We start from the raw sequence: 25822 nt of genomic DNA on the forward strand, positions 1-25822 counted from the left end.
ATAGGCTCACACCCATTCCTTTTCTTGCTTTTGGGAGCTATGGCCCAGTCACACCTGGTCCACACTTAGAGCTCTCATGTGGCTCAATGAAAGCCATGACCCAAGCTAGCGCATCATACACCCATCCTGGCTCTCAAAGCACCACTGTGTGCTGGAGTCTAACCCACTCTGATACACCCCAGATATGCAGAGAAAGGAGGAGAGAGAGGGCAATCTTCTGTCTAATGATTCACTCCCCAAATGACCACAACGGCTGGTGCTGTGCCAATCCAAAGCCAAGAGCCAGGAACTTCCTCCAAGTCTCCCACGTGGGTGCAGGTTCCCAAGACTTTGGGCCGTTCTCAACTGCATTCTCAGGCCACAAGCAGGGAACTGGATTGGAAGTGGAGTTGCCGGGATTAGAACCAGAACCCATATGAAATCCTGGTGCTTGCAAGGCTGGAATTTTAGCTGCTAAGCCACTGCACTGGGCCCAATGGGTGGTAATTTTTACAGTGTCTTTGACTTTACAAGGAATGGAGGTGGAGAAAAGGTCCATCATATATGAGAGAAAATTTTGAATTTTAGAATAAAAATAAACAATCCTTTATTTTTAAAAACATGATGTTCAAACATTAATCAGTTTGTATTAGAGTTTGGTTAAAGTGTAGAGTTTCAAGATTATTGTATTTTATTTGTCTGAAAGATTTACTTATTATGAGAAGGAGGAGAAACAGAATGAGAACACTGCCTGAGTGGCTGCAACAGCCAGGGAAGGGCCAGCCCAGTGCCAGGAACCTGGAATTTCATCTGGCTCTTCCACATGGGTGGCAGTGCCTGAGGCTTTGGGCCACTTCTACTGCTTTCCCAGACCCATTCACAGGGATTTAGATTGAAAGTTATCATCTGGGAATCAAACTGGTACCCATATGGGATGCTGGTGTCCCAGGCAGCGGCTTAACCTGCTGTAATACAATGCTGATCCCATGGGTTTTAGACTTTCAATGTTCTGATGTTTGGTAATAAGTGAATATAACACTTATATTAGGTATATGCTTTTTAATCAGTGGTAAATACATTTGTTTGAACAGAAATATAATAGTGGCTCTCCTTAACATGAAAAAATTCTTTCTTTTTTCTTTTTTTTTTTTTTCTTTTAAAAATAATCTTACTTAGTTAATTAGGGTATACAGGGTCAAGGGCTACAGGAAAGTGGGTAATACCATTGTTTCCACACTAATATCAATTTCCCCCCTGTATCTGAGGTCAGGGGAGAAACAAAGGGAAAAGCCCAATCAAACCTCCCACCCATCCCAGGTCCCCTGTGTGGGGCATGCTCTGAGGGTCCTGCTCAAGCAGTTTTGATAGTTCAACAGTTCTGAATTTCTGCCAGTCTTGCCCTTCCAAGCATGATGAAATCTCTTCAGAATCCACGGGCTGACATAGTCTCTTCATGGTTGGGGTTCTGAGATCAGCAGTTCAGTTGGAGGGATCTCCAAAAAAACTTTGTCTGAGGTAATCCCAGACCTGATTCTTGTGTGAGTTTGCCAGTACAGGGTCCAGCAGAGTCTGTCGCTCCAGTCAGCTTATGCACATGTTGTGGTTGCAATTGCTGGGTCAGTTCTGTTTCCAGCCCCATCATCCACTTGAACCAATGGGTATTGTAGTTTAGTTCGATCCTGCCCACTTCATATTCGGCTCTCATGCAAACCAGTGGGAGCTGCAGTCTAGTTGGGCCATCTCCCCATAACCCCCACCAGACCTGCCCTGACCCTGGTTCTCATGCTTGCCACTATGTACAGCAGACTGGTCCAGTCTGTCCCACATCCCATTTAGCTCTCCTACATGTCAATGGGCATTGAAGCCTAGTTCAACCCAATCAGCCTTACTATCCAGCCCACACACATGCTGGTGGGTACCTTTCTATTTAGCCACTCCCTACCTTGGTTTTTTTGTTTGTTTGCTTTTGTTTTTCAAAAAATTTATTATATATGCATATAATAAATCTATATAAACATATAAATTTATAAATATAAGTATATTTGTTTATTTATTTGTTTTTACTGGAAAGGAAGATTTATACAGAGAAGGAAAGACAAAGAGAACGGTCTCCCATCTGCTGATTCCCTCCCCAAATGACTGCGAGGCCAGAGCTGATCTGATCCAAAGCCAGGAGAATAGGAGCTTCTTCCAGGTCTCCCACGAGGTGGCAGAGTCCCAGGGCTTTGGGCCATCTTTCTCTGCTTTCCCAGTCCACAAGCAGTGTGCTGGATGGGAAGTGGAGTATCAGGACTGGAATTGGCTCCCATGTGGGATCCTGGCACTTGCAAGACGAATCTCTCTGTTCCTGTTCTAAACAGAATCATCACTCATGTTGTAATTCTCTAGTATAAATGTCAGTGCACATCTCCAAAAATTACATTTTTATGTTAGTGTGCTGTAACATAACACATGCCAGTATTAGTAACTTTTTGGTGTCGACAAATAACTAATCCATATTCAGATTTCACCAGTTTTTCAGAAAATGTCATTTTATAGTTGCTTGATTCAAATCAGAATCTACTTTATAGGTCTACTTTGTGCCTTTAGTGTCACTAATTTAATTTGATTAAATTGCCCAGTACTGACTTTTTTGAGAATATTTCTCATTTATGATGGAAAGTAGTAAAGGTAAAAGTGCAGTGGCCTGCTGGCATCGTGGCATAGCTGGAATGGCCACCACTTATGACTCCAGCATGCCATGTTGACATAGGTTGGTGTCCTGGCTGCTTCATTTTCAGAGCAGCTAATGGCCTGGGAAAAGCGACAGAAGATAGGCACATGTTTAGTCCCCTCTCCCTACATGGGGAATCCAGCTTCAGCTCCTGCCTGCTGACTGTCCCTGTTCCAACCCCAGCCTTTGTGACTAACTCGGAGACTAATTCATTGGAAGGGTGGGGGGGGTGTGTGTGTGTCTATAAATTTACCTTTCGAGTACATTTTTTTTAAAGGTGAAGATGCACTCTTTGCTTATCCCCATAATTCTAGAAATCAAAGTTCTTGTTTTTCTTTTTATTATTTTCCATTTTATAGTTATGTAGGTATAGGGTTGCCCCCTTTCCTTCCCATTCCTCCTCTCTCCTCCTCCTATGCTAAAGTTTTATAATATGTCCACTTATGTATACACTTAAGAGGAACATGGAAATCTGTGTAGGAAGCTTCCCAGCAGAGTATGACCTTATGGTTTATAAGATAATGGCCATCAGCATGTGCTCATCTGAGCTAGAATCTGAAAATTATATACAGAAAGCAGTAAAGGACAGCTCCGATTCCTTTAAGGACCTTCTCATCTAATCTGAAACTAGGGCTCTCTATAGCAAAAAGATAATTAAGTTTTAAATGAATTGAATTTAGAATTTAAAACTGGTGAGATTATTTCTGGTTTGGTGATTTTTCTCACGCAGGTGAGATTCAATGTAGGTCTTGGATGTTTCAATAAAAATAAATCTTAAAAATTGGAGATAACAGGCAGGAAGATCATTGCAGGGCGGAAGATTGTGAATAAATACACTTGACTATGCTGGCGCTGCAGCTTTTGCAGGACTGCATAGATAGAGGATTGACTAGGGAAGCAGGGAAAAGGCAGCTGGCTGGGTCAGACTCTAGAGCCCCTTCACAAATGTGACATGTTAAAAATGGGATTGAACATCAGAATCGGAATTCTGAAATCTTTGTCATCCCTCACGTCTTAGAAATAAAAGATTTCATTTTTGCTACTAGTCTCAAGTCATAACTGATATTCCCCCTCTGTGACAAATTGGGAAAAAAAAGCGCATTTTCTTTTCCTTGTTGCATATTGACATGTTACTCAATAAAAACCCTTTGAAAATATCCTTTAGCTTAGCATGTTCCTGGAACAGTTCGAGGAGTTGTCATCAGGGCTGTATCCATGGTGTTGGTGGTGTTCTGACCTTGGCAGGCTGTTCAGGATTTGGATGTCTGTCTGAAAAAGTAAAACCAGAACTGCTGGAGGCTGCATCTGGGCTGCAGGACTGTGCTGGGGCAGTTCTGCAGACACTGCAGCTGTGGGGGAGCCATCGCTAGGCTTTGAAAGGGGCAATTTTTACTTGTTTTGAGACACTTTTCCTCATTGCTTTTAAAGACTTACTTGTGAGGGTAAAGCTGAAACTTTCCTTAAAATGATCACCTGTTAGTTCATGATTTCATTATTCAGTATCATTTATTTAGATGGCCAACCAATATTAAATATTATTTCACAAACTTTTCCAAGTAGTTCTTGTTTCTTCCACTTAATTGACCACTTTACATCTGCTTCTCTAATAAAATGAGTGATTTGTGTACCTGAGCTTTCTAAATACATACCCTCTGTGTCTCCATTTCCTGTTGCTGTCTGAACTTAGCAGGGCTTTGTAATGATGAGTAACACAGCAAGAGCTCATGTGGAGCTCATGGCTGAAAGTTTCGTTTTGTTGATTGCTTTTGGTGCCTATTTTATAATCACTGACAAGGTAATGATGCAAGAAATAAGCAAAATATGGTTAGTTTAAGAAGTTATTTGGGGTCCTGGCACAGTAACCTAGCAGCTAAAGTCCTTGCTTTGCATGCTCCGGGATCCCATATGAACTCCAATTCATATCCCGGTGGCTCTGCTTCCCATCCAGTTCCCTTTTTGTCCCCTGGGAAAGCAGTTGAGGATGGCCCAAAGCCTTGGGACCCTGCACCCATGTTGGAGACCCAGAGGAAGCTCCTGGCTCCTGGTTTCGATCAGCTCAGCTCCGGCCATTGTGGCCACTTGAGGAGCAAATCAATGGACAGAAGATCTTCCCCCTGTCTCTCTTCCTCTCTGTGTGTCTGACTTTCCGTTAAAAGTAAAATAAATCTTAAAAACAAATGAATACTTCATTTTGTCAAGGAACATGGTGATGTTGAAGTTGCAGCCTGTTGTGGCAAGCCAATTGCATCAATTTTTGAAGCAAAAACTAATCTCATTCATGGTCTGATTGAAGAGCACCCATGATAGCCAACAGTTGGTTCAGTTTCCACAATTCTAAGTAAAAATCACGTATGGACTTGAACTGATATGGGATGCCAATGGCACAAGCACAGCTTAACCTGCTGTGGCACCATGCCCACTCTCTCCCTATCTTAAATCTTTAAACGGTGTCTGTCGTTCTCCCCAGATACACAAGTTCTTTAACAGTGGGTTGAATGGCTGGTGTTGTTGCTTACAGAACTGTGTTGAACTTGATGAAGCTTCTCTTGAAATGTAAAATTTCTATTTGTTTTAGATATAATTCCATTTTCCAGTGACTTTGTGAAACATATACTCTCAAAATAAATTTTTATGGTTATCTTACATGTTCCTCTAAAACCAGGTATATAAAAATTGACCATTTTGAAGTGTTCTTCATTCTCTGCTGTTAAGGATGCCCTGCTACACAGCCACTTCATGTGCTTTAGTATGCTTCCTGAAGGTCTTCTTCTGGAGGTAGCATCCAAGTGTGATTCACACTCTTTTCCCTTATGATGCTTATAGAGTTCTTGCAAATTTTGGAGATGGTACATTTTTAGCAAAATGAATTTTTTAAAAATGTTGTACTGACATAGAAAACAATGCCATATAATTTTTTGTTTGTTTGTTTCTGTAGAAGCAAGAGGGAATTTGGTAGAAGTAGTTGTCCTGGAAGACTTTTGTTTAGCTCTGCCAAACTCAGAATTAAAGGCCATTGATCTGCAGGCCATGTCCAGCCTATCAGAGGAGAGGCTAAAAGGAAACGTTGCACAATTCAATTTTTGGTATCTTTCTGCTTTGTTTCCTTCTTTTTTAGAGACATTAGAAGAAATGGATAGTGAGTTGCTCAAGTGTGAATTCTGTGGAAAAATGGGCTACGCTAATGAATTTTTGCGGTCCAAACGGTTCTGCACTATGTCGTGTGCCAAAAGGTATTTCTGTGCTCTTGAATTTTCTGAAGGACAAATCAATAACCACTGTAATGAAACTAAAACCGTCTCAGATAGTTTATGAGCAAGCATAGGTGTCATCATATGAAGAAGAGTAGAAAGAGCTATTCTTTGGAGCTACTTTGGTATTTATTTGCTAGATTTCGCTCTGTGAAAGTTGCATATTCATACCAGTAAGTTTTACTTTATCATCTTCAAGAAACAATCAAAGTATGCTTAAGTTGCTTTCAACAAAATATGTGATACTAGTCCTTAAGATATTAAAACAATATTCAGCCAAATGATTGCTTCTATCAGTATCAAAATACTGAATTTACTTTTGTTTTAAGCTGTTTTCATTTGTTTGAATCATTTCCTCTTTTTTCAGTTTTCTAAATGAAATAGCTATACCATATGTTCCCCACAATGTCAGTATTATCAAATAGCAAAATACCTGTCTTTTCTAACTTCATAGTTAAAGTAGTAGTTACTGTAAGTAAGTGGTATTAGTTGCAAAAGAAATATTTAGTCCCTAATCTTGGACTACTCATGTTTAATTCTGATTTTTAAAAACTGTAGCTCTGAGTAACAAATCCTGATAATATAGAGATGAAGTTGAGGTATATTTTAGGTTAATTATTTTGAAGTTTGCTTTTGGTCCAAAGAATGATTATTCTCAAGAAATTTATTATTGTAATTTTATGCATCTAAGAATTACATTTTATTTCATGCGAGGGATACTTTTTTTTTTTTAAGATTTATTTGTTTTGCTTTTGGGTGCAGCATGATAGCCTAGTGGCTAAAGTGCTAGCCTTTCATGCACCAACATCCCATATAAACACCAGCTCGTGTCCTGGCTGCCCTACTTTCCCTCCAGCTCCCTGCTTGCGGCCTGGGAAATTAGTCAAGGATGGCCCAAAGCCTTGGGATTCTGCACCTGTGTGAGAAACCTGGAAAAAGCTCCTGGCTCCTGTCTTCAGATTGAATCAGCCCCAGCCATTGAGTCCACTTGGAGAGAACCAGAAGGAGAGACAGAGAGATGGAAGGGAAGTGGGGCAGCTGGGACATGATCTGACACCCATGTGGGATCCTGGAGCATGTAAGGCAAGGACTTCAGACATTAGACTGTTGTGCCTGGCCCGGTGGGAGGGTTTCTTACCTGCTGGTTTACTTCCCAAATGCTCACAGTAGACAAGTTGGAAGCCATAAATTCAATCCAGGTCTCCATGTGGATGGCAGGAAGCCAGCCCCATGAGGCCTGACCTCTGGCTCTCAGATCTCAGGATGCAACGTTAGATGTCAGAATAGGTATATTCTGATATTGGAACAGGCATCCTAACTGGCTTTCTTATGGCTATAACAAATGCCCACTCTCACACATGGAATTGCTTGCTTGAATGTTTTATTTTATGTAGATGTCACCAAAGTATACTTAACAAAACTTAATTAATATAACAATTTTCCTCTAAAGTGAGTTCACTATTTCATTGGTGAGTGTTTAAATTTTCTTTCATGCTATTTATTGTCCTAAAGTCAAATTATGTAGCTCATGTTTTATTCCAAATTTTCTGGTCTACTTAATACTATAAAAAGAAAAACAGCTCTCTTATTTTAAGTGACTAGAAACTCCAAAAACTTGGGAAAAGTCTGTATTTCAGGATATCTTACATTTTCTGCGTGTTTTATAAAATTCTAAAACATGTAACACTACCTTCATTTTCCTCCCGGAGATAACTGTTCAGTTTTCACATTATTACCCTGTATGTGGCTCTGTTTAGTTAGTTGGGACCCTAACTTAAGGCAATACTGTTAAGAAGGAAGCGAAGTTAGGATAGAGAAGAGCTGTTGGTATTTCTCAGCTTAGTTCTCTACCGTACCAAAATATTTATGAGCTACAAATCAGGTACAAAGTGAATCTGTCTGTTCTGTTGTCAATGAGTGCTGTAGTTTTTTCAATGATAACATAGAAATCCCAAACGTATTTTGTTGAGGCCAGTAGTAAATGTAGAATAAACAAAGAACGGGCCTGGTGCGATGGTCTAGTGGCTAAAGTCCTCACCTTGAATGCACTGGGATCCCATATGGGTGCCAATTCTAGTCCTGGAAGCTCCACTTTCCAACCAGCTCCCTGCTTGTGGCCTGGGAAATCAGTCAAGGATGGCCCAAAGCCTTGGGACCCTGCACCTGCGTGGGAGACCTGGAGGAGGTTCCTGGCTTCTGACTTCCGATCTGCACAGCACCAGCCGTTGCGCTCACTTGAGGAGTGAATCATCGGACGGAAGATCTTCCTCTCTGTCTCTACTCCTCTCTGTATATCTGACTTTCCAATAAAAATAAATTAAAAAAAAAAAACAAAGCAGAAATTTTAAACATGTATTTTTTTGAATAGTGCAGATACACAGAAATTTTTTTTTGAAGATTTATTTCTTTTTTTTTTTTTTGGAAAGTCAGATACACAGAGAAGAGGAGACACAGAGGAAGACCCTCTGTCTGCTGATTCACTCCCAATCGGCCACAACAGTAGGAGCTTTGCTCATTTGAAGCCAGGGTGTCCGAGCCTCTTCCAGGTCTCCCATGCGGATATAAGAGGACAACCCCTTGGTCCATCCTTGACCACTTTTTCTAGGCAACAAGCAGGGAGCTGGATGGGAAGCAGGACTGTCGGGACACAAACCGGCCCCACATGGCCTCCCAAAGTGTTCAAGGCAAGGTCTTTAGCCACTAGGCTACCACACCAGGCCTGAGAGAGATCTTTCATACTTGATTTACTCTTGAAATGGGTAAAACTCAAATGACTAAAACGGCCAGGGCTGGGCCAGGCTAATGCCAAAGAGATAGGAGTTTCATCCATTTTCTGCTGCTTTCCCGGGTAGATCTGTGAAGAGCTGAGTGGAAAGTGAGGCAGTCAGGGCAAGAACCAGCATCCATATGGGACACAGGCTTTGCAGACAGTGTCTCGACCTGCTGTACTGTAGCACCAGGCCCTGCTTAAATGTTTTGAATTATCTTATGGTAAAAAGAAGTGGCCAGGGCCCATTGCAGTTGCCTAGTGGCTGAAGTCCTCATTTTGCATATGCCGGGATCCCCTATGAACACCAGTTTGTATCCTGGCTACTCTACTTCCCTTCCAGTGCCCTGCTTGTGGCCTGGGAAAGCAGCTGAGGACAACCTAAAGCCCTGGGACTTGACCTGCTTGGGAGACCTGGAAGACGCTCTTGACTTTGGATCAGCTCAACTCTGGCCATTGTGACTACTTGGGGAGTGAACCTCCAGATGCAAGATCTTTCTCCGTCTCTCCTTTTCTCTGTAAATCTGCCTTTCCAATAAAAAATAAGTAAATATTTAAAAAAAAAAAAGAAATGACTGTTAGTACACTTCTGCTATGGGGGTTAAATAGTGTGTTTATTTTTAGGTGATTCTTTATTTCCACTTCTCAGGATTTTCATAAAACATAGTTGAGAAAGCTTTATTTTGATATCTGTATATTTGTCCTAGAATAGTTATCAGTAGTGGAGTTAATTTTGGATTTACTCTTGTAGTTTGCTTAGACCAAAGGAGTTCTAAACATAAGAAATTACAAACACGGCTCGGCATGGTAGCCTAGTGGCTAAAGCCTTGCATGTGCCAGGAGTCCCTCGTGGGCACTGATTTGTATCCCTACTGTTCCACTTCCAGTGCATCTCCCTGCTTGTGGTCTGGGAAAGAAGTCTAGGATGGCCCAAAGCCTTGGGACCCTGCACTCTCATGGGAGACCAGGAAGACGCTCCTGGTTCCTGGCTTTGGATTGGCTCAGCTCCTCCGGCTGTTGTGGTCACTCAGGGAGTGAACCAGCAGATGGAAAATCTGTCTTTAGTTCCTTCTCTCTATAAATCCGATTTGCGTAAAAAAAAAATACATTTTTTTTTTTAAAAAAGAGATTATGAACAGTTTTATAAGTGGGGTCTTAGCTTATGGGGAAATAAAATTAAACTTAAATTGGTACCAAAAATTCTGAAATCCACTCAGAGATTTTTCTCTTTTTTAAAAAAAAAAGAAGAATCAGGAGTGCAAAAGATATCTTCCACGTATGATTCACTCCGGATAATGGTCCTCGACAGCTGGAATTGAGCCGTTGCAGATCCAAGAGTCTGAAACTCCATCTCGGTCCCCTAAGGCGGTGGCTGAGGCAGAAGAACCTGGGCTACCTGCAGTTCTTTCCACGCACGCAAGCAGAGAGCTGGAGCAATCAGAAATAGAGCACTTGGGGCTGGCTTCTTCCCAACACGCTTTTTTCATGAGCTTTTCGAAGAGGCCTTGCATTTTTCTAAGTCATATCACAGCTTTTCAGGAAGTTGTTTCTTAGATAATTTCCCCTCACTGTTCTTTCTAGAGAGTGTTTGGGAAATTTACCCAGGCTAGGTTCTTCCTTTCACTTATTTATTTATTTATTTTTTATGACCCCTGAGCTAAGGAATGGTGATGGCATTTGTTGTTTGTTTTAATTTTAGGTGTTTGGGGGAAAAGTATGAGGCTAGGCATTACTGAGTTCAGTGATGAAAGTACCACTTGGGATGCCTGTGATGGTGTCACTGTAGGCTCTTTATCATAGTTGGGCTTCCTGCTAATGTGCCCTGGGATGCCACAGAGATTGGTATACATCCCTGCCATCCACTTGGGAGACCTAGGTTGTGTTACCAGCTTCTAGCTTCAGCATGACCCAGGTTCAACTGTTGCAGGCATTTATGGAATGAACCAGTAAATGGGAGATCTGTCTGTGTCTTTCTTTCTCTTTGTCTTTCAAGTAAGTGAAATTAAAGGTGTTTTTTTTTTAAATATAAAGTTTTTTATTTTAAAAATATAAAAAGGCGATTTTGTGATTCATGACCAAGGTATGGAATTCATGTTCCATTTTTAGAAATGGTATTGGAATACAATCATGCTTGTTCAGTATCTTCTGCAGCTGCTTTCATATTACAATGGCAGGGTTGAGTAGTTATGCCAGAAACTTGCTAAACCTAAAATATTTACTGTCTGGCCCATTTTGGAATATATTCATCCTCACCCCTCCCCCATCTTCTTAAAGACTTCATAATCTGTTAAATGAAATAGGACTCTTTTTATAAAGACCTGTGTTAAAAATATCAGATAAACTGTTTTTGCAAGAGTCATATGAGTATTTTAGCCCATTTTAAAGAATGACAGGATTGGTATTTGGTCTGGTGCCAGGATGCCCATGTCCATATCAGAGTGACCAGATATGACTCCTGCCTGGGGCTCCCAGTTCCAGCTTCCTGCCCGTGCTGCAGTGAGTGACTCAAGTAGCTGGGTCCCTGCTGCTGGAGCCCAGACCGAATTCTGGGCTCCTGGTCTTGGTCTGGCCCAGTTCTGGCCGTTATGGGCATTTCAACAGTGAACTGCCAGATGGGTGCTCCATTTGCCTCTTGCCTGCCTGCCTGCCTCTGTCTCCTTATTGTTCTGCATTTTAAATTAAAACAAGCAAAGTTCAGTATTTCCTAAATATGAATCCCTTGTATACTTTTGAAATTTCAAGCTTATATTTTCATTTTCTGATTTCAGTAATACTTGAAAAATCTTTGAATAGCTGCTTGAGATCCTGTCCCACTGTGTTAACATCTATTTATTAATTTCTCCAAAAATTATTACTTGGGGAAAATAAGTTGGAACAAAAATAAGTTAGAATAAACATACTAATGTGAAAATTAGTAATCCTCTGTATTTTGCAGAAAGTTTCATTAGCATAATGAAGATAATCAGAAGATATCTATCGCTTACTACAAGTGTCCAGTATTACTTTGAGAAATAATTTGTGATATACAGAGTTCACTTGTTTTATTTTTCATTTCTTTCTTTCTTTTTTAAAATAAAAAGTTTTACTTAAAAAGAATGAGATATCTTCTATTTATCACTCACTCTCCAATGGCTGCAACAGCCAGAGTTGGGCCAGGCCAAAGGCAGACGCCAGTTTCTCACTTGGTTCTCTGACATGGTAGGAACTCAGTACTTACGCATGGTCTGCCGCTTCATAGACACAGCATCAGCAAGTTGGATTGGAAGCAGAGTAGCCAGGACTTCGATTGGCTGGCATCTCAAACAGTGGCTTAACTTGCCGTACCATCATACCAGCCCCACAGAGGCCATTTCTTGACAACTACCATAGCAAAACAGTGTGGTTTACTTTATCAGACATTATACTCCTTATTGAAGTCTGTGGTACTTACTGATTCATAGTTGCATTTTAAACTCAATACTCAGTGGAATATTCCATTTATCACTTAATATTTTTCCTTGCTTGACTTTCTCAGGTACAATGTTAGCTGTTCTAAAAAATTTGCACTTAGTCGTTGGAATCGTAAGCCTGATAATCAAAGTCTTGGGCATCGTGGCCGTCGTCCGAGTGGTCCTGATGGGGCAGCAAGAGAACATATCCTTAGGCAGGTCTGTAGAAACCTTGCTTCACTGTACAATACCCTTTTCAGAAACGCAAGGAAAGTGCAGTGCTGTATTTTACTTGTACTACATTTTCCAGCTTCCCATTACTTATCCATCTGCAGAAGAAGACTTGGCGTCCCGGGAAGATTCTGTGCCATCTGCTATGACAACTCGTCTGCGCAGACAGAGCGAGCGGGAAAGAGAACGCGAGCTTCGTGATGTGAGAATCAGGAAAATGCCCGAGAACAGTGACTTGCTGCCAGTTGCCCAAACAGAGCCATCTATATGGACAGTTGATGATGTGTGGGCCTTCATCCATTCTTTGCCTGGTATGTCGTTCACAACTTTGGCCCTAGTAGTTTTCTTGTGCATTCACAACCCAGGAACATCGTAAGCTCCGTCCATACCCTTTGCACGAAAAGGCTAGAGAAGTACTGTGTGTATGTATAAATTAAGTGGCATTTGCTATTGAAATGTGATCTGTTTCCTCTTGCTTATTCCCTCAGCACAACTGGGTATTTTCTCATACGCCCCAAGTCGATAAAAACTGACTAGTCCTGCTTCTGCCGTGACTCCTGAGCCGGTGAAGATATTAAAGGTGCTCTCTTCTCTCCAGTCTGATTTCTCTCGAGAGGTCAGTAGAGAGATTGGATCAGGCGCTTCTTCCCTTCTGTTCTTCTGTATTTCTATTCTATCTCTTCCTTATTTCTTAATTTTGCCTTTTAAAAAAGTGAAATAAAAAGCACTAATTTTTAAAAGCATTTTTAAAAGTTAAGCAAGCCTTTTAAAATACAGTAAAATTTTGATTTATTTTTAAAAATCAACCCAACTCTTTTAGAAGAAACTGTGTCCTTTGAATCTTCTAATCAGCATCTAGGGCACTTCTAGGATTTCAGTATTGGTAGATAGAAGTTCTCAAGCAGTTAGCTGAAACTCAGTAATGACATTTGTTCTAATATTGAGGTTAACTTTCTGATTTATGTTTACCTTCTCTAACTCTTGTTTTGGTACTGTTTCCATCAACGTCAGTCTCTCTTTTTCCTTGATTCAGTATCTTGCATTCACTTTTCTAAAGGACTTGGTATGAAAGACAGTCACATGTTTGCTCCTGATGAGACCTACCGTGATTACATGTGTTATAGTATATTTTTTAGAATCAGAAGATCTGTCATTCACTTGATCTTATCAGTATGGAAAATGGAGCTTTAAAAATGTGTTCTCTTGATTTTTTGTGAATCTCATTTCTCCTGATACAAGCTTTTCCGAACACATTTCATTTAAATGTTTGCCAGGTTTATCGAAATTAGGCTAATCAATGTTACTAATTAATCTTTCTATGTAGGTGACTAAAGTCTAAGATATGAACTTACCACAGTTTACTGTGCAACAGAATATATTTAGAAATTCTGACTTAAAATCTTTTGTCATCCATTTTGTATTATGTACAGTTTCTCAGATTTGTTTGTTTATTTGAAAGGCAGAGTTAGAGCGAGAGAGGAATTGTTCTAACATGTACTGGCTCACTCCCCCAAAATAGGCACAAAAACTAGGTCTGGGCCAGGCCCAAGCCAGGAATTTCTTCTGAGTCTCTCAAATGAGTATAAGGGCCCAAAGTCTTGGGCCATCCTCCACTGCTTTCCTAGGCATATTAGCAGGGATCTGGACTAGAAATGGAGCAGCCAGGATTCAAACCAGCTCCCATATGGGATTCTGGATACAGGCTATGCTATAGTATATACAAAATACCATAGTATATACAAAATTCTTAGGAAATTTTATTATTTTATCAATAGCTTGTTTTAGAAATGCTGAATTTTCAAAGAGTAAGATATGGCATTTAGGAGTACTTCTAAGAAATATCTGAGTTCATTTAGACTTAGAATATGCTGTAAACTCGAGGTGTTCAAGAATATGACTCTTCATTTGTTGTGGTTTTGATATGGGATGAAACACATTTTAGTTTGTAGACCAGAGTAGTTGGCTTGAGAATTAATCTTGGATTCTGTTAGTCATCCAGAGCTGGACTTGGATTCTGTCACCTTCACGGGTTGGCTCAGTCCTGTTGGTGGACTTGGTTTCTTGTTTGTGAGAAACGTTTTTTTTTTTTCTTTTGGGAAGGAAATTGGGTTTGTATTCAGGAGATTAGTTGCTCATTCCTTTTGCAAAAGTCCATTTTCTCCAACATTATTTACTGTGTTGGGGTACTTGTCACTACATTAATAGAATGAAGGCTTACTCCTCCTTTGTCTCATTCTTGCCTAGTTGTTAAGAAATAAAAGTTAAACTTACTGTTTAATTGGAGATGATTGTTTTACTGAGTTTACTTAGAAACTTAATTTGGTTTTCATTAATGCTAAAAGGAGATTATAATTTAAAATTGCTGTGGAGTCTGGTTTATATAAATGTTTTTGTTTAGTGAAGACTTTGAGAATATTTCAAAGCTGCTTTGGTAGGTCAAATAATAAAGATTATTTGTAGTTTAGATAAACCTCACAGCAGAAAATGGCTTTATCTTCATTTCTTTTTGCTCCTTTTGCCTTTGTCAGTTTTCTTTCAAGCCTCTTTGAGGATTTTCAGAGCTGTTTCTCTCCTCCCTCCTGCAGGATTCCACTTCCACATTTTTCTCATAGAACCAACAGCTTGTGGTTTTGTAAGATCTCCTCTTTCTCTTCATTCGGGATAGGCTTCCTCCCCTCTCTCAAGACAGGACACCTGTACTTATTCTTACACATTTTGTTTCTTCGTGTATTGTTTGATAAGTATCTTTTTGGGACTGTGTTGGAACCGCAATATCCCCAAATCTCAGAGCTGTTCCCAGAGTGAACAATTGTCTTCTAATTTCTGTTAAAGTTCTCTAAAGGAATAAATTAGCATCATGTTCATTTAGCTGCAAGTTGCCTTCTTCAGTTCTTCCTGATCTGATGAACTGCCTTTTTCAGTCTTTTAAACCATAGGAGACTTAATTTCCCTATAGGCATATAGAGTTCGTTAAAGCATAGATGACCACTTACTGCTTCTGTAATACCTGTATTGGGATGCATTTTGTATCATTAAGTGGCAGGTGTTATTTTTTCCCCAGCCTGACTGGCATCAGTTTTTGTGCAGGGTGCTTGTTGTATCCTTGCCTGGAGGAGGGACTGGACACTTGGAGAGCTCAGTTGGGACTGAGGTGTGAAGGTCTGTGTTGGTGCTGAGAGCTGCACTGCACTTGCTGCTGGGGTGAAGCGAGGCAGGCGGGCTGATGGCTTGCGCTGATGTGCAGTGATACTCAGAAACTCACAGAACTTTTCAGCTCTTTATACTTTGAGCATTTAAAATATTTTTAAAATTTGTTTCTCTCTAATGAGTTTCTGGAAGCATAAGTGCTTCTCTTAATTTTCCCTGTTTAGGTCACTTGCTTTATTTTCATACTTAATGTTAACTATACCTTTTTTGGCTGGCTTAAGAAATTTGTGTTGTAAAATTCTGAAGAGAATGCATTTCTGTTTGATCATGCTGGTTGCCCAATTTTTGTTCTTTATTGTTAAATTATTACCATCCACCCATAAGAAGTTGTCTGAGGAGAAATCTCCCATTACAGAGAAATGAGGATGTGCCGTATATTGTCCTCACGGTGAACTCCTTGTTTCTATTCCCAAATGTAGCTCTACGGTCCTCACTGTTCCTCATTGCTCCTGTTTTCCCAGTCTAAAGAAGTTCTACCCTATCTTTCTCTTCTCTTCTTTCCTGTATCCTTTAATTAAGACTGAAGAGAGAAGAACATTAGTTGTTTCCTAAAGAGGAGGATGAAGTCACAACTAGATGCACGATTAGTCAGTTTTGTCTGCCCAGTTTTGTTGAGAGCTACCTCTGGGAAAAGAAAAGGGGCTTTTCTATGGTGAGTAAAATCATTTCAACTATACAGTTTCTTTTGCATGGTTATTGAGTCAAACCACAAATGTGATTTAGAGGCTACTGAAATCGCAGTTTTTAAATGTCACAAAAGTTATTAAAGCAGAGAAATTGGAAAGTTGGCTGCTGTTACAAGAAATAGTGAAGGGCAACTTAACAGAGGACCTCAGAAAAGAACATCTGAACATGAGGGAAGCGTGCGTGGTTCTTTCAGCTGTCTGTACTGAAGCACAGTGCGTCTTTGTTCCTTCTTTATTCACTCATCCCAGTCTTCGCTTGTTCACAAATCCTCATGTATGTGTTCAGCATCTGTCAGTCCTGAGGAAAGCATCATATAAATAAGAGAATGATATACTTACAGTGGAAAGGCTTATCATTTTTTTTTTCCTTTTAAGATTTATTTGTTTTCATCGGAAAGTCAGATTTACAGAGAGAAGGAGAGAGCAGAGAAAAAGATGTTTCATCTGCTGGTTCACTCCCCAAATCCCTGCAACAGCTGGAGCTGAGCTGCTCAGGAGCCAGGAGCCAGGACCCTTCTTCTGGGTCTCCCACATGAGTGCAGGGTTCCAAGGACTTGGCTCATGCTCCACTGCTTTCTCGGGGCAAAAGCAGGGAGCTGGATGGGAAGTGGAACAACCAGGATATGAACCAGCACCCATAAGGAATGTTGGCACTTTGAGAGGATTAGGCAGTTGAACCATTGCACCAGCCCCAAGGGCTGATAATTTGTATTTTGGTATCAAAAATTGTAATGTTGCCATTTCCATTTTATTTCAGTAGAATAGTTTTTACTTGCAAGTGCTTTCCTTTGTAATTTTATTATCTCTTTTCCATATTTTTTCATTTCCTCCTCTGTTGACCTAGTACCATTCCTTGCTGCTTCCCCTCATAATGAGGTGTTTATTGAGCAGTTTAACTATATAAAATTTGGTAGACAATAAAAACATGTGAAGTTAAGGTAAATACTGCCTGGAAAAAATACCTAGTTTAAATTGAGAGCCACATGATGGTTATTGGGCAGATTAGCTATATATAACTTCAGTATGGATTTGCTTTTTTCTGACAAGTGGACCTGAGTCTACTGGTTTCAGTATTTGAAGTAGAAATTACCAGTTGAGCAGTTCAGCAGCATTTCAGCAGTGTTGCAGTAGAGTGCTAATAACAGCCTTGATCAAAAATAAGGATATGCTAGATGTCCTTGGCAATAAAAGTCATAAATTCAAGTAATAATGAAAGTAGTACTCTGGTACTTGAGAAAACATTACTAGATTGCTATTTGGATTTTATTCCTTTGAGCCTGTATGTACAGGATGTAAAAATACAAAGATAAGTTTATGAGATACAATACCCAGTTAATGCAGAGCTTTACCTATTTAGTTTATTTTATTTGAAAGGCAGAGAGATTAATCTGCTGTCTTCCTTGCTACTTCCCGAATGCCCTCAGCAGCCAGGGCTGGGCCACACTGAAGCTGGAACGGAGGTTGACCTGGGTCCCATGTGCTTTGGTGTGGAATACAGACTGCTCAAGCATTGTCTTAGCCCCTGAACCAAGTGCCTGCCTCCAGGCCTCTTATACGGTGGGCTGCTGCAAGGTGACAGCACAGACCTATTCACGAAGGAACTGTTACCTCTGGGCTGTTCACTCTGTACATTTTTACCTAGCTCTTAGTAATTCTCTATTATGATTTTTAGAGCAAGAATTCCAAGTAAATGCTTTCCCTGGATTTTAAATGCTTACTTTCAGAATGCCAGCAGATACTGTCTTCAGCAATGAACTTCTGACTACTGTAAATAAATTTCATTTATTCCTCAGCCTGCGTTTCAGATCCTCAGATCCAGTAAGAGTGTGTTAGCAGCAATACTGATGGTTGTGTATTTATTTCTAACTTCTTACTTTGGTCAAATTTCCAGGCTGCCAGGATATTGCAGATGAGTTCAGAGCACAGGAGATTGATGGACAAGCTCTTCTCTTGCTGAAAGAAGACCATCTCATGAGTGCAATGAATATTAAGCTAGGGCCAGCCCTAAAGATCTGCGCACGCATCAACTCTCTGAAGGAATCTTAACAGGAAGCCGAGGCTTTGACACATCAGCTTTTGCCCTTCTGCAGCAGATGTGCAAGGTAAAGGCCTAATTCAGCCTGGAATATTGAGCTTGCTGTGGTGGAGAGCCAAGCACATTGGGATTTCTGCACCAAATGCTGACATTGCTTCTACAGATAAAACAATTCATCATACATTTTCATAATTAGCCAGCATTGGTGAGATTAATTTTGCAGAGATTTCATGCAACATTAGAAGACTTGTTAGAGAAGGCCATAATATTTTTCGAAGAAATGTGTTATACAAATACTTTTTTAAAGGTAATGCTTATCATTAATGCAAAGAATCCTTTTTAAAGCAATTAATTTACATTTCTCCTTACTCAGTTTCTTATACATTTTTCTACCCTGTTAGTTTTCTAAGGGTTGTCATTAGAGATATGTTAAGAATGAATTATGAGTCCAGTGACAGAATCACATGCAGTGGAATATCAATGTGCATTTGAAAAAAAAAACACGTCTTTTATGCAAATGTTTCATCTTTAAAGAAGGATTATGTTTCAGCTTGAATAATACGGATCTGGAAATCAAAAGAATTCGTTTCTGTTCCAAACTTCACCAGGAATTTGGCTGAGAAAAAGGTGGTTTTCCTTTCTGTTTCTGTGCAGTAAAAGTAGATGTTCTCAATGGAAGTCACTTTTTCTCCTCAGAGGACATTTGACAGTGTCCAGAATCTTTGGCTGTCACAGCTCAGAGTTAATGCTGAGTGAGGGCTGCCACTGGTAGCTACTGGGTGCAGGCTGAGTGGCGAGCCATGCCCAGGACAGCCCTCCACCAGCAGATATCTGGTCCAGGGGTTTAGCAGCACCAAGGGTGAGAAACTGGGATGTAGAAAGAGTGATAGGGGTTGCTGTTTTCCACCCAGAGAACATTTTTGAAAGATAATAAAGGATACATATACAGTGGGACTATTATTCAGGTAGTATAATATTCCAGTGAAATGCTTTTTCTAGTTTTATGCACACCGGAAAATGAAAAAGAAATCCACCAAACTCAATTATAAAGTAAGGACTACCATATACTTAATTTGAGAAAAGAATGCTTTCTATTGTGCTTCTGATCGAGTCATAATCCAATTACGCCATGAAGCAGCACACCCTTCCTTGCAAGGAGGTGGTTTGTGGTAGATACTGGTTGCTCTGTGGAATTTTCCTGGTGTTGAAAGAGCTGGGACTAGCTGGAATGCACATTGCTTTTTCCTTTACTAAACTGTTGCATGCTTTCCTTCAAAGCACTTGCAGTGTTTTCTCTGGATGATCCAGATCTGATTGTATATGGACCTATTGTAGGGGAAAACCATCCCTTGAACAGTTCTGTGGAGTCGGGAAGCGTAAGCAGCAGTGCTTGTGGGAATCCTAAGAGCACCCTAGTCCTGGATATCAGAGACTTTACGATGATGAACGTTTTGTTTTAGTCTTTTCCTGTTTCTTCCATATACCACATGCTGATGTCTCACTAACTGCAGGAACACATACGGTATCTGGCAGAAGTTCAGTCAGTGGAGAAAGAAGTGTCCAAGGGTTTCATTCTCACTGCTCTTTTCACAAAAATTGTGTTGAGCTAGTAGAAGACTAAGATGTCCCTAAAGACATCACAGATGTTTATCTTTTGGCTTTGTGTACATTAGAGAATGTTGATTATTTTTATACAAAAATACAGCGGGTAATTTTTTTAATCTCTAGATGCCTCCTGTTTGAATGTATGCTTTGTGGGATTCCTTGTGTAGTAATGTTCAAAAAAATGTTTACCAATAGTTCTGTGTAGGATTAGAAAATTTAACATAACGTAAGGCTCATGCTCCAGACCTATTGTAAGTTGCAGTTTATGTTACATATTTCTTTATATCACATTTTGATTGCTGTCCTAGGGTTTCAAAGAAGGTAGATACTCTAGTCAGTTTTCATTTGTTCACAGTTCATTGTTATCAAACAAATCATTATACACTCGCCTTTTCTCCCATCTTGCAATTTCAGAATACAAATTCAGGATAGGCATTAGTGAGGCACGGCCCCCTGTGTGAGGGACGGAGCGTGGAGGAGTCCCCCCTGAGACTAGAACTCTGTCCTCGCTAATCTGCGCCTACCACGATGCTGGCTGCTGGGGCTGGGTCGCCCTGGCACTACCATTAGCTCCCAAGCTGCTGTAGGTATAGCCTTTCAGGTACCGACTGCCAACTGTGTTGTAGGTTCTTGTTTTTTTGTTTTGTTTTGCTTTTGTTTTTGCCTCTGCTAATATTAGTCATTCTGTACTTACTGAAAGCTAGTACCTAGCACAATCCAGAAGGGGCTTACAGAAAGTTTCTATTAATGAATGCCTTATAATCTGAAATCTCAAGACTGGTCATGACCTTCTGTTGTCTTTACTCAAAACCTAGCCAGAATACACGATCGCTGTTTTGAGGAGCCTTGTTTTTAAACGGTTCATTTACTGTCAGTTGGCTGTTACTTCATAGTTTCTTGTTTGTGCAACCCCTCCCATGATCTGTTCATCTCAAGGCTGTCGGCTTTGTATAATGAATACGCAGATGACACTGCATGTCAGTGCTGTTTCGGTATGGCTTGGGGGGAAGGCCACTATTTCCCCTGCCTTTAAATTACTAACTAGAGTTCAGCTGGGGAGAGGGCATGGAAAGCAGAGAGGGAACATGGGCGGTTCTTCTTACTTCTGCTCTATAAGTTTGTATTTCTAATTTCTTTGAATCTTTTCCCATTGAAGGAAAAAACTACAAGTCTAAATTTTTATTTGCTCAAAGCTTTGTGTTCTTTGGGAAGTAAGCAATTTATTTGTAAAAGTTGTTTTTATGTGACATTAATATTCATCAAGCCTTGTATAGTCATGTGTAAAACACAGCTATGCAACTGTGATAGAGCCAGTACAGGCTGAGAGAGTGCTGTCCGTTAGAATGGTATAGAATATTTCCATGATGAGACCTTCAGCTTTGCTCTGGAATTCCCTAAAAAGCACATTTTTTTTTACCATTATATTTTAAGGGCTGGGATCTAGGAGTGGGTAGAATGGAATAGAAGGAAAGATATGTTAGCACAAAAGCTTGAGAAGGGGAAAGAGGCAGGCAGGGCAGTCTGCCGCCGTTCTTAGTTGGCATGCACTTCAACATTGAATACATTTCTGCACTTTGGAAGCGAATATTCATGTTTTACCAAATTTAAAATAGAAGTGAGTTTTAATAGGCATCCCTCTGTTAATTTTTTGTTTTCTCATGTGTTGGAACTTTTAGAACCGTATGAAAGAATACAGTAATCATGCTTTGAATAATTTTTGAGATACCTAATCTTCATATAGCAAGTGTAAAATTATAATCAAACATCGAACCACAGACACAAATCTTTGATTGTAATCTTAGCATCCCATTTCACTTGCTTGTTGAATTGAATATTTTTAAAGCCTGTTATTTACGTTTCTATGGTTTTGTTAATTGCCATGGCACAAGTATGACAGGGAGGCAGTGTAGTTACGTCTTGGGCCAATTTTACAAATGTATAAACAATTTTGGAAAGTGTAAACTGAATGAAGCCGACTTCATAGCTGTAACCAGTGGATGAAATCTACAGCTACACATTTTCCACCACAAAAGGCTATTATAGTTCTTGGTTTGGAAACTCTCACTCTTGGTGAATAGCAGCTGTCCCTACTGTTTAATTCCATGGAGCATTTAGCTGTCTGGTGTGAAGGGGTCTCACCTCTGTACTCCTAGCACTTTCTCGAGCTGCAGATGAACTATGTCAAAATTTTAGTAGCGACCTTTGCCTGCGATCCTTAGAAACTTCTGTGGTGGGGCTCACTTTAGGAAGGGAGGCAGCTGGGGCAGGACATGACCATCAGGTTACAGCGACACCGTTGGCAGTGGAAACTGGTCCATCTATGCAGAATGTCTGCTCAGTCAGTTTCTTTTGCACAATATGCGTCTGTATGTAGAGGGCCCGGAGGAAAGTTTTCTGGGAGCAAGGTTGGGGAAGTGGAGAAGACAAACAAAAGCATTCTAGATCCTAGAGGTTTATGCAGTTAAGAGGAGCTGTTCAGTATAGATTATGGCTTTCATTGGTAGTTTTACATAATAAATCATTGCTGGATCCCATGAAACTCATTTTCCATTACCTGAGCATAGATACCGATAATTCTTATGATACAAAAGTTAGCAATGCTCGATTTCTGAGACATGTGACAGCTCTTACAGTTGGAGGAAAGTTGTTAGAAATTCAAATGCTGATTCTTAGGCGTTGGCAGAATTACAAAGGCAAATTTCCATTTTACAGATGCCACTTGAACCAATCTTGTAGACTTGTAAACAAGGACGTTGTAAGGTCGTCTTTGTTAAGTTGTGTGTCAGTCTAAGGAAGGGCACAGAGCTCCAGCTTCCTCCTGACTAGGGTGGATTTGAGTGAGTGCAAGCCTACCTCTGTTTCTCTGGCACGTAACGGTGTGGATCATGATGTTTAACCCACATGCATCAGTGCTGGTATTTTGTAAATCTGTTTAGAGCATTTTATTTCATTTCAGAGATTGTGATTCAATATGGATAAGCACAAACACAGTGTTAGGAAAAGTAAATATGCACTCTTACTGAAAGTAAATTTTGACTCATTAAGCTGTACACCTTTTAAAAAAGAAAAAGTCTTCAGGAAGATGGTCCTATTTTGTTAGAAGTTCCTGAAATGTATCATTGTATAATTTCCTTCGAAGCAGCGGTAAAAGCCATTTCCTCAGGAAAAAAAGGCCTAATTGTATTGCTTTCATTGGCAAGTTTCCTAAAATTTTAAGAATCCCTAAAGGTTTTGCAAGTTATTTTTAGAACTTAATTACTATGAAACTATACAATGAGAAAGCTTTATTTGAGAGTTGTAGTAAAGCATGAATGCAAATATAATTATGACATTCCAGCGAAAGCATTTGGCTTTTTCTGAACGCACTGTATAAGCATGCACTGAGGGAGGCCATGCGTTCCTCCTGCGCCCTGAAGCCCGTCCTCTTCTCACACTTCCTCTCTGCTCTGAGACATGCAGACTCCCCACCAGCAATGGGGTTCTGGAACCTTTTCATAAAGGTTTTGCATAAATTCTTATTTCTCTACTTCTTTTTCTTTGTTTCCTTTTTCTTTCTCTCTTTCTAAAGCATGCGGACATTTTATTAAAAGAGGACAACTTTAATCATATGTATTAGAGGTAAAAATGAGAACATCTGGCGGATGCTTTAGCAAAGTGCTATTGCCCTTTACACATACAGCTATTGTTTTGTGGAACTGTGTAATATTCAGTATGAGACTATAGAAGATAAAATGTGCTGTTAAGAAGTAGTAATCAATGAATGCTAATGTGGAAAAGCCAGTATAATTTTGCAGCTGTTATGCTAGTGTCATAATTTTAATTAAAGTCCCTTTAGACTGCCTATTCAAATTAGCTTCATAATCATTTTTTTAACTTTTAAAAATTTTAACTGTGATGAGGATTAATAGTAGCCATCATTTATTGGCTTGAAAAGTGTAACTTCATGGACTGTTATCAGTGTTAATCCCATGTTTTGGAGCTTAAATTGATGGCAGTTAAAAAAAAAGTAGGTGTTTATGAGAGAGGGTGGAGCCTGTAGTCATCATTAAAAGAAACAGTAGTCTACTTCAGAAAGAGGTTTTTCTGCCTTGCCTCAGACCAAATGTGCCCGGTGTTTAAAATATTTGCTTGGAATACTTAGAAGTATTAAGCATTAAATATTAAATAATGTGTGAATCTGCTTCAGTAGTAAGAAGTAGGCTAATATACCTATGGAATTTTCTTGGCTAACATACTGGTCTGCAGACTGGGGTTTTCCTTGCAATCGGTTAAATAGTTATAAATGACACCTTGGCAAATTACTTGGTTTTAGCCTCCAAATATACAGTGTGATATGTTCTCAAAATGTTGATACTGGTTTAAGGTACCCCTAGCTTTAAAATTATGGTGCTAAAGCACATAATGGGATACTTTTAAAGTTGTTCCTGCTTAGTTTTCTTTCCCTTCTTAATGATCCATTATAAATTTAAGAGTTTTTGCTAAAAGATGCTTATTCCATGTTGAATTGCCAGGTAAAAGTGAACATTATAAGGAAGAAGGAATTATTAATTGAGTAAGGATTGCTTATCATGCTGGAAGCCTGAAACCACATTGTAATTCCTGTTGACACAGCTTTAAATACTAGTAATCAGTTTGTACTTTCTTCATAAAGATAAAAAGTATTTTAAAACCCTTTGTGTATCATAGTTAAAGCTTTTAAAACAGGAAAGTATCCAAATGAGTGCTGGATTAGAATCTATATTAGAATCTTCCAGAGTGAAAACAGAACACTAACATCTGAGTAGCCAGATAGCCTAGGTTTTAAAGAAAATTGTCCCATTGTTAACAATAGCCTTTAGAGAGTTTTAATTTTAAAGTATCCCTATTTTTTTTCAAATATTATATGCTGTTAAAATTTTAAGTTTTCAAAAGTCTGTAGCTGGTATACCTTTTTTTTTTTTTTAACAGTTTTTTGGTTGAGTAACTATATAACCTCCCTCAAAGACTTAGTCTTTGTCAAAGTTAGTTTTAGAAAACTGCCGGCAAGGTGAGGTTTATGCCTGTGGTGAAGGTTGGAAACTATAGAGTGGATGCCCGCACTGTGGCAGGCATTTCCAGGCTCTTCATTAAATGCATACTTTGCATCTTCTTTTAAAGGAAAGTAAAAGACTTTGATAAACTTTGTTTTAATTTTTGATGCTTCAAGTGCATGGTTAACTGATTTTTTAAAAATCTTATTTGGTTTCTCCTGTTGTACTAAAAGTGAATTTTTATATTATTGAAACCTCAAAAGATAATCTACCCAGGATGAACAAAGTATCACCAAATCACCAAGGGGAAAGAAGGCTCTTTTTTTTATTTTAATTTTTTTTTTTACTTTACAGGAAACAGACGTTAACATGATATTAGGTGTATTCATGACATTGGATATTGTATGAGTCCTTGTCACAGGAAACAAAATAGTTTTAGCACTCTTAGCATTAGAGTTCCTTGACTGGTATCTATAGCTACAGATTAAAAATGTATATCCTGAAAACAAAGTTAATTTTGCATAAGAGCACACCATGATGTATGTAAAAAGTGTCCATTTGGTGTATTTTTTTAAACAAAGAAAGCACTTTCATATTATGAGTAGCATGTGTATGAATTTACATTTCCTTATTTGTTGTGTCTATTCAATGAAGTAAAATTGAACATTCAACTGTTTGTTGATGGCAACATTGATTATTAAAGCACCTTATTCTCTGCTGCTTAAACTTGCTTGTAATTGCACCTTTGTTCCCTGCACATTTTCACATAGATTATTGTTGTAACATTGCTCCATGTGGGTCTGGATGCAAGATTCATGGGCCTCCAGGATCATTTATTTATATTGTTTATATTCAATAATATATTGTAGACCAGTTGTAAGTTCATTTCTTTACAAATAAAAGCCTCTTCCATT

The 25822-nt window shown here is 39.4% G+C and overlaps 1 protein-coding gene across 10 annotated transcripts in view; it reads left to right on the forward strand.

The window, feature by feature from the left end:
* PHC3 (polyhomeotic homolog 3) overlaps positions 1-25822 on the forward strand; it is a 107259-nt gene extending 81437 nt beyond the window's left edge. For 4 of the 10 annotated variants that reach the window (XM_041003023.1, XM_041003025.1, XM_041003026.1 and 1 more), the window contains 4 exons: positions 5808-5922; positions 12222-12354; positions 12446-12677; positions 18151-25822. In XM_041003023.1, the coding sequence (XP_040858957.1) occupies positions 5808-5922; positions 12222-12354; positions 12446-12677; positions 18151-18305 (635 nt within the window). In that variant the 3' untranslated portion in view covers positions 18306-25822. Of the gene's footprint in view, positions 1-5807; positions 5923-12221; positions 12355-12445; positions 12679-12854; positions 12983-18150 lie in introns of those variants that run through there. The other 6 variants (XM_041003031.1, XM_041003027.1, XR_005886113.1 and 3 more) reach the window with 5 other exon arrangements.

Source organism: Ochotona curzoniae, unplaced genomic scaffold, assembly GCF_017591425.1.
Source record: "Ochotona curzoniae isolate NIBS_2020 unplaced genomic scaffold, NIBS_Ocur_1.0 scaffold_2587, whole genome shotgun sequence".
Taxonomy (NCBI): domain Eukaryota; kingdom Metazoa; phylum Chordata; class Mammalia; order Lagomorpha; family Ochotonidae; genus Ochotona; species Ochotona curzoniae.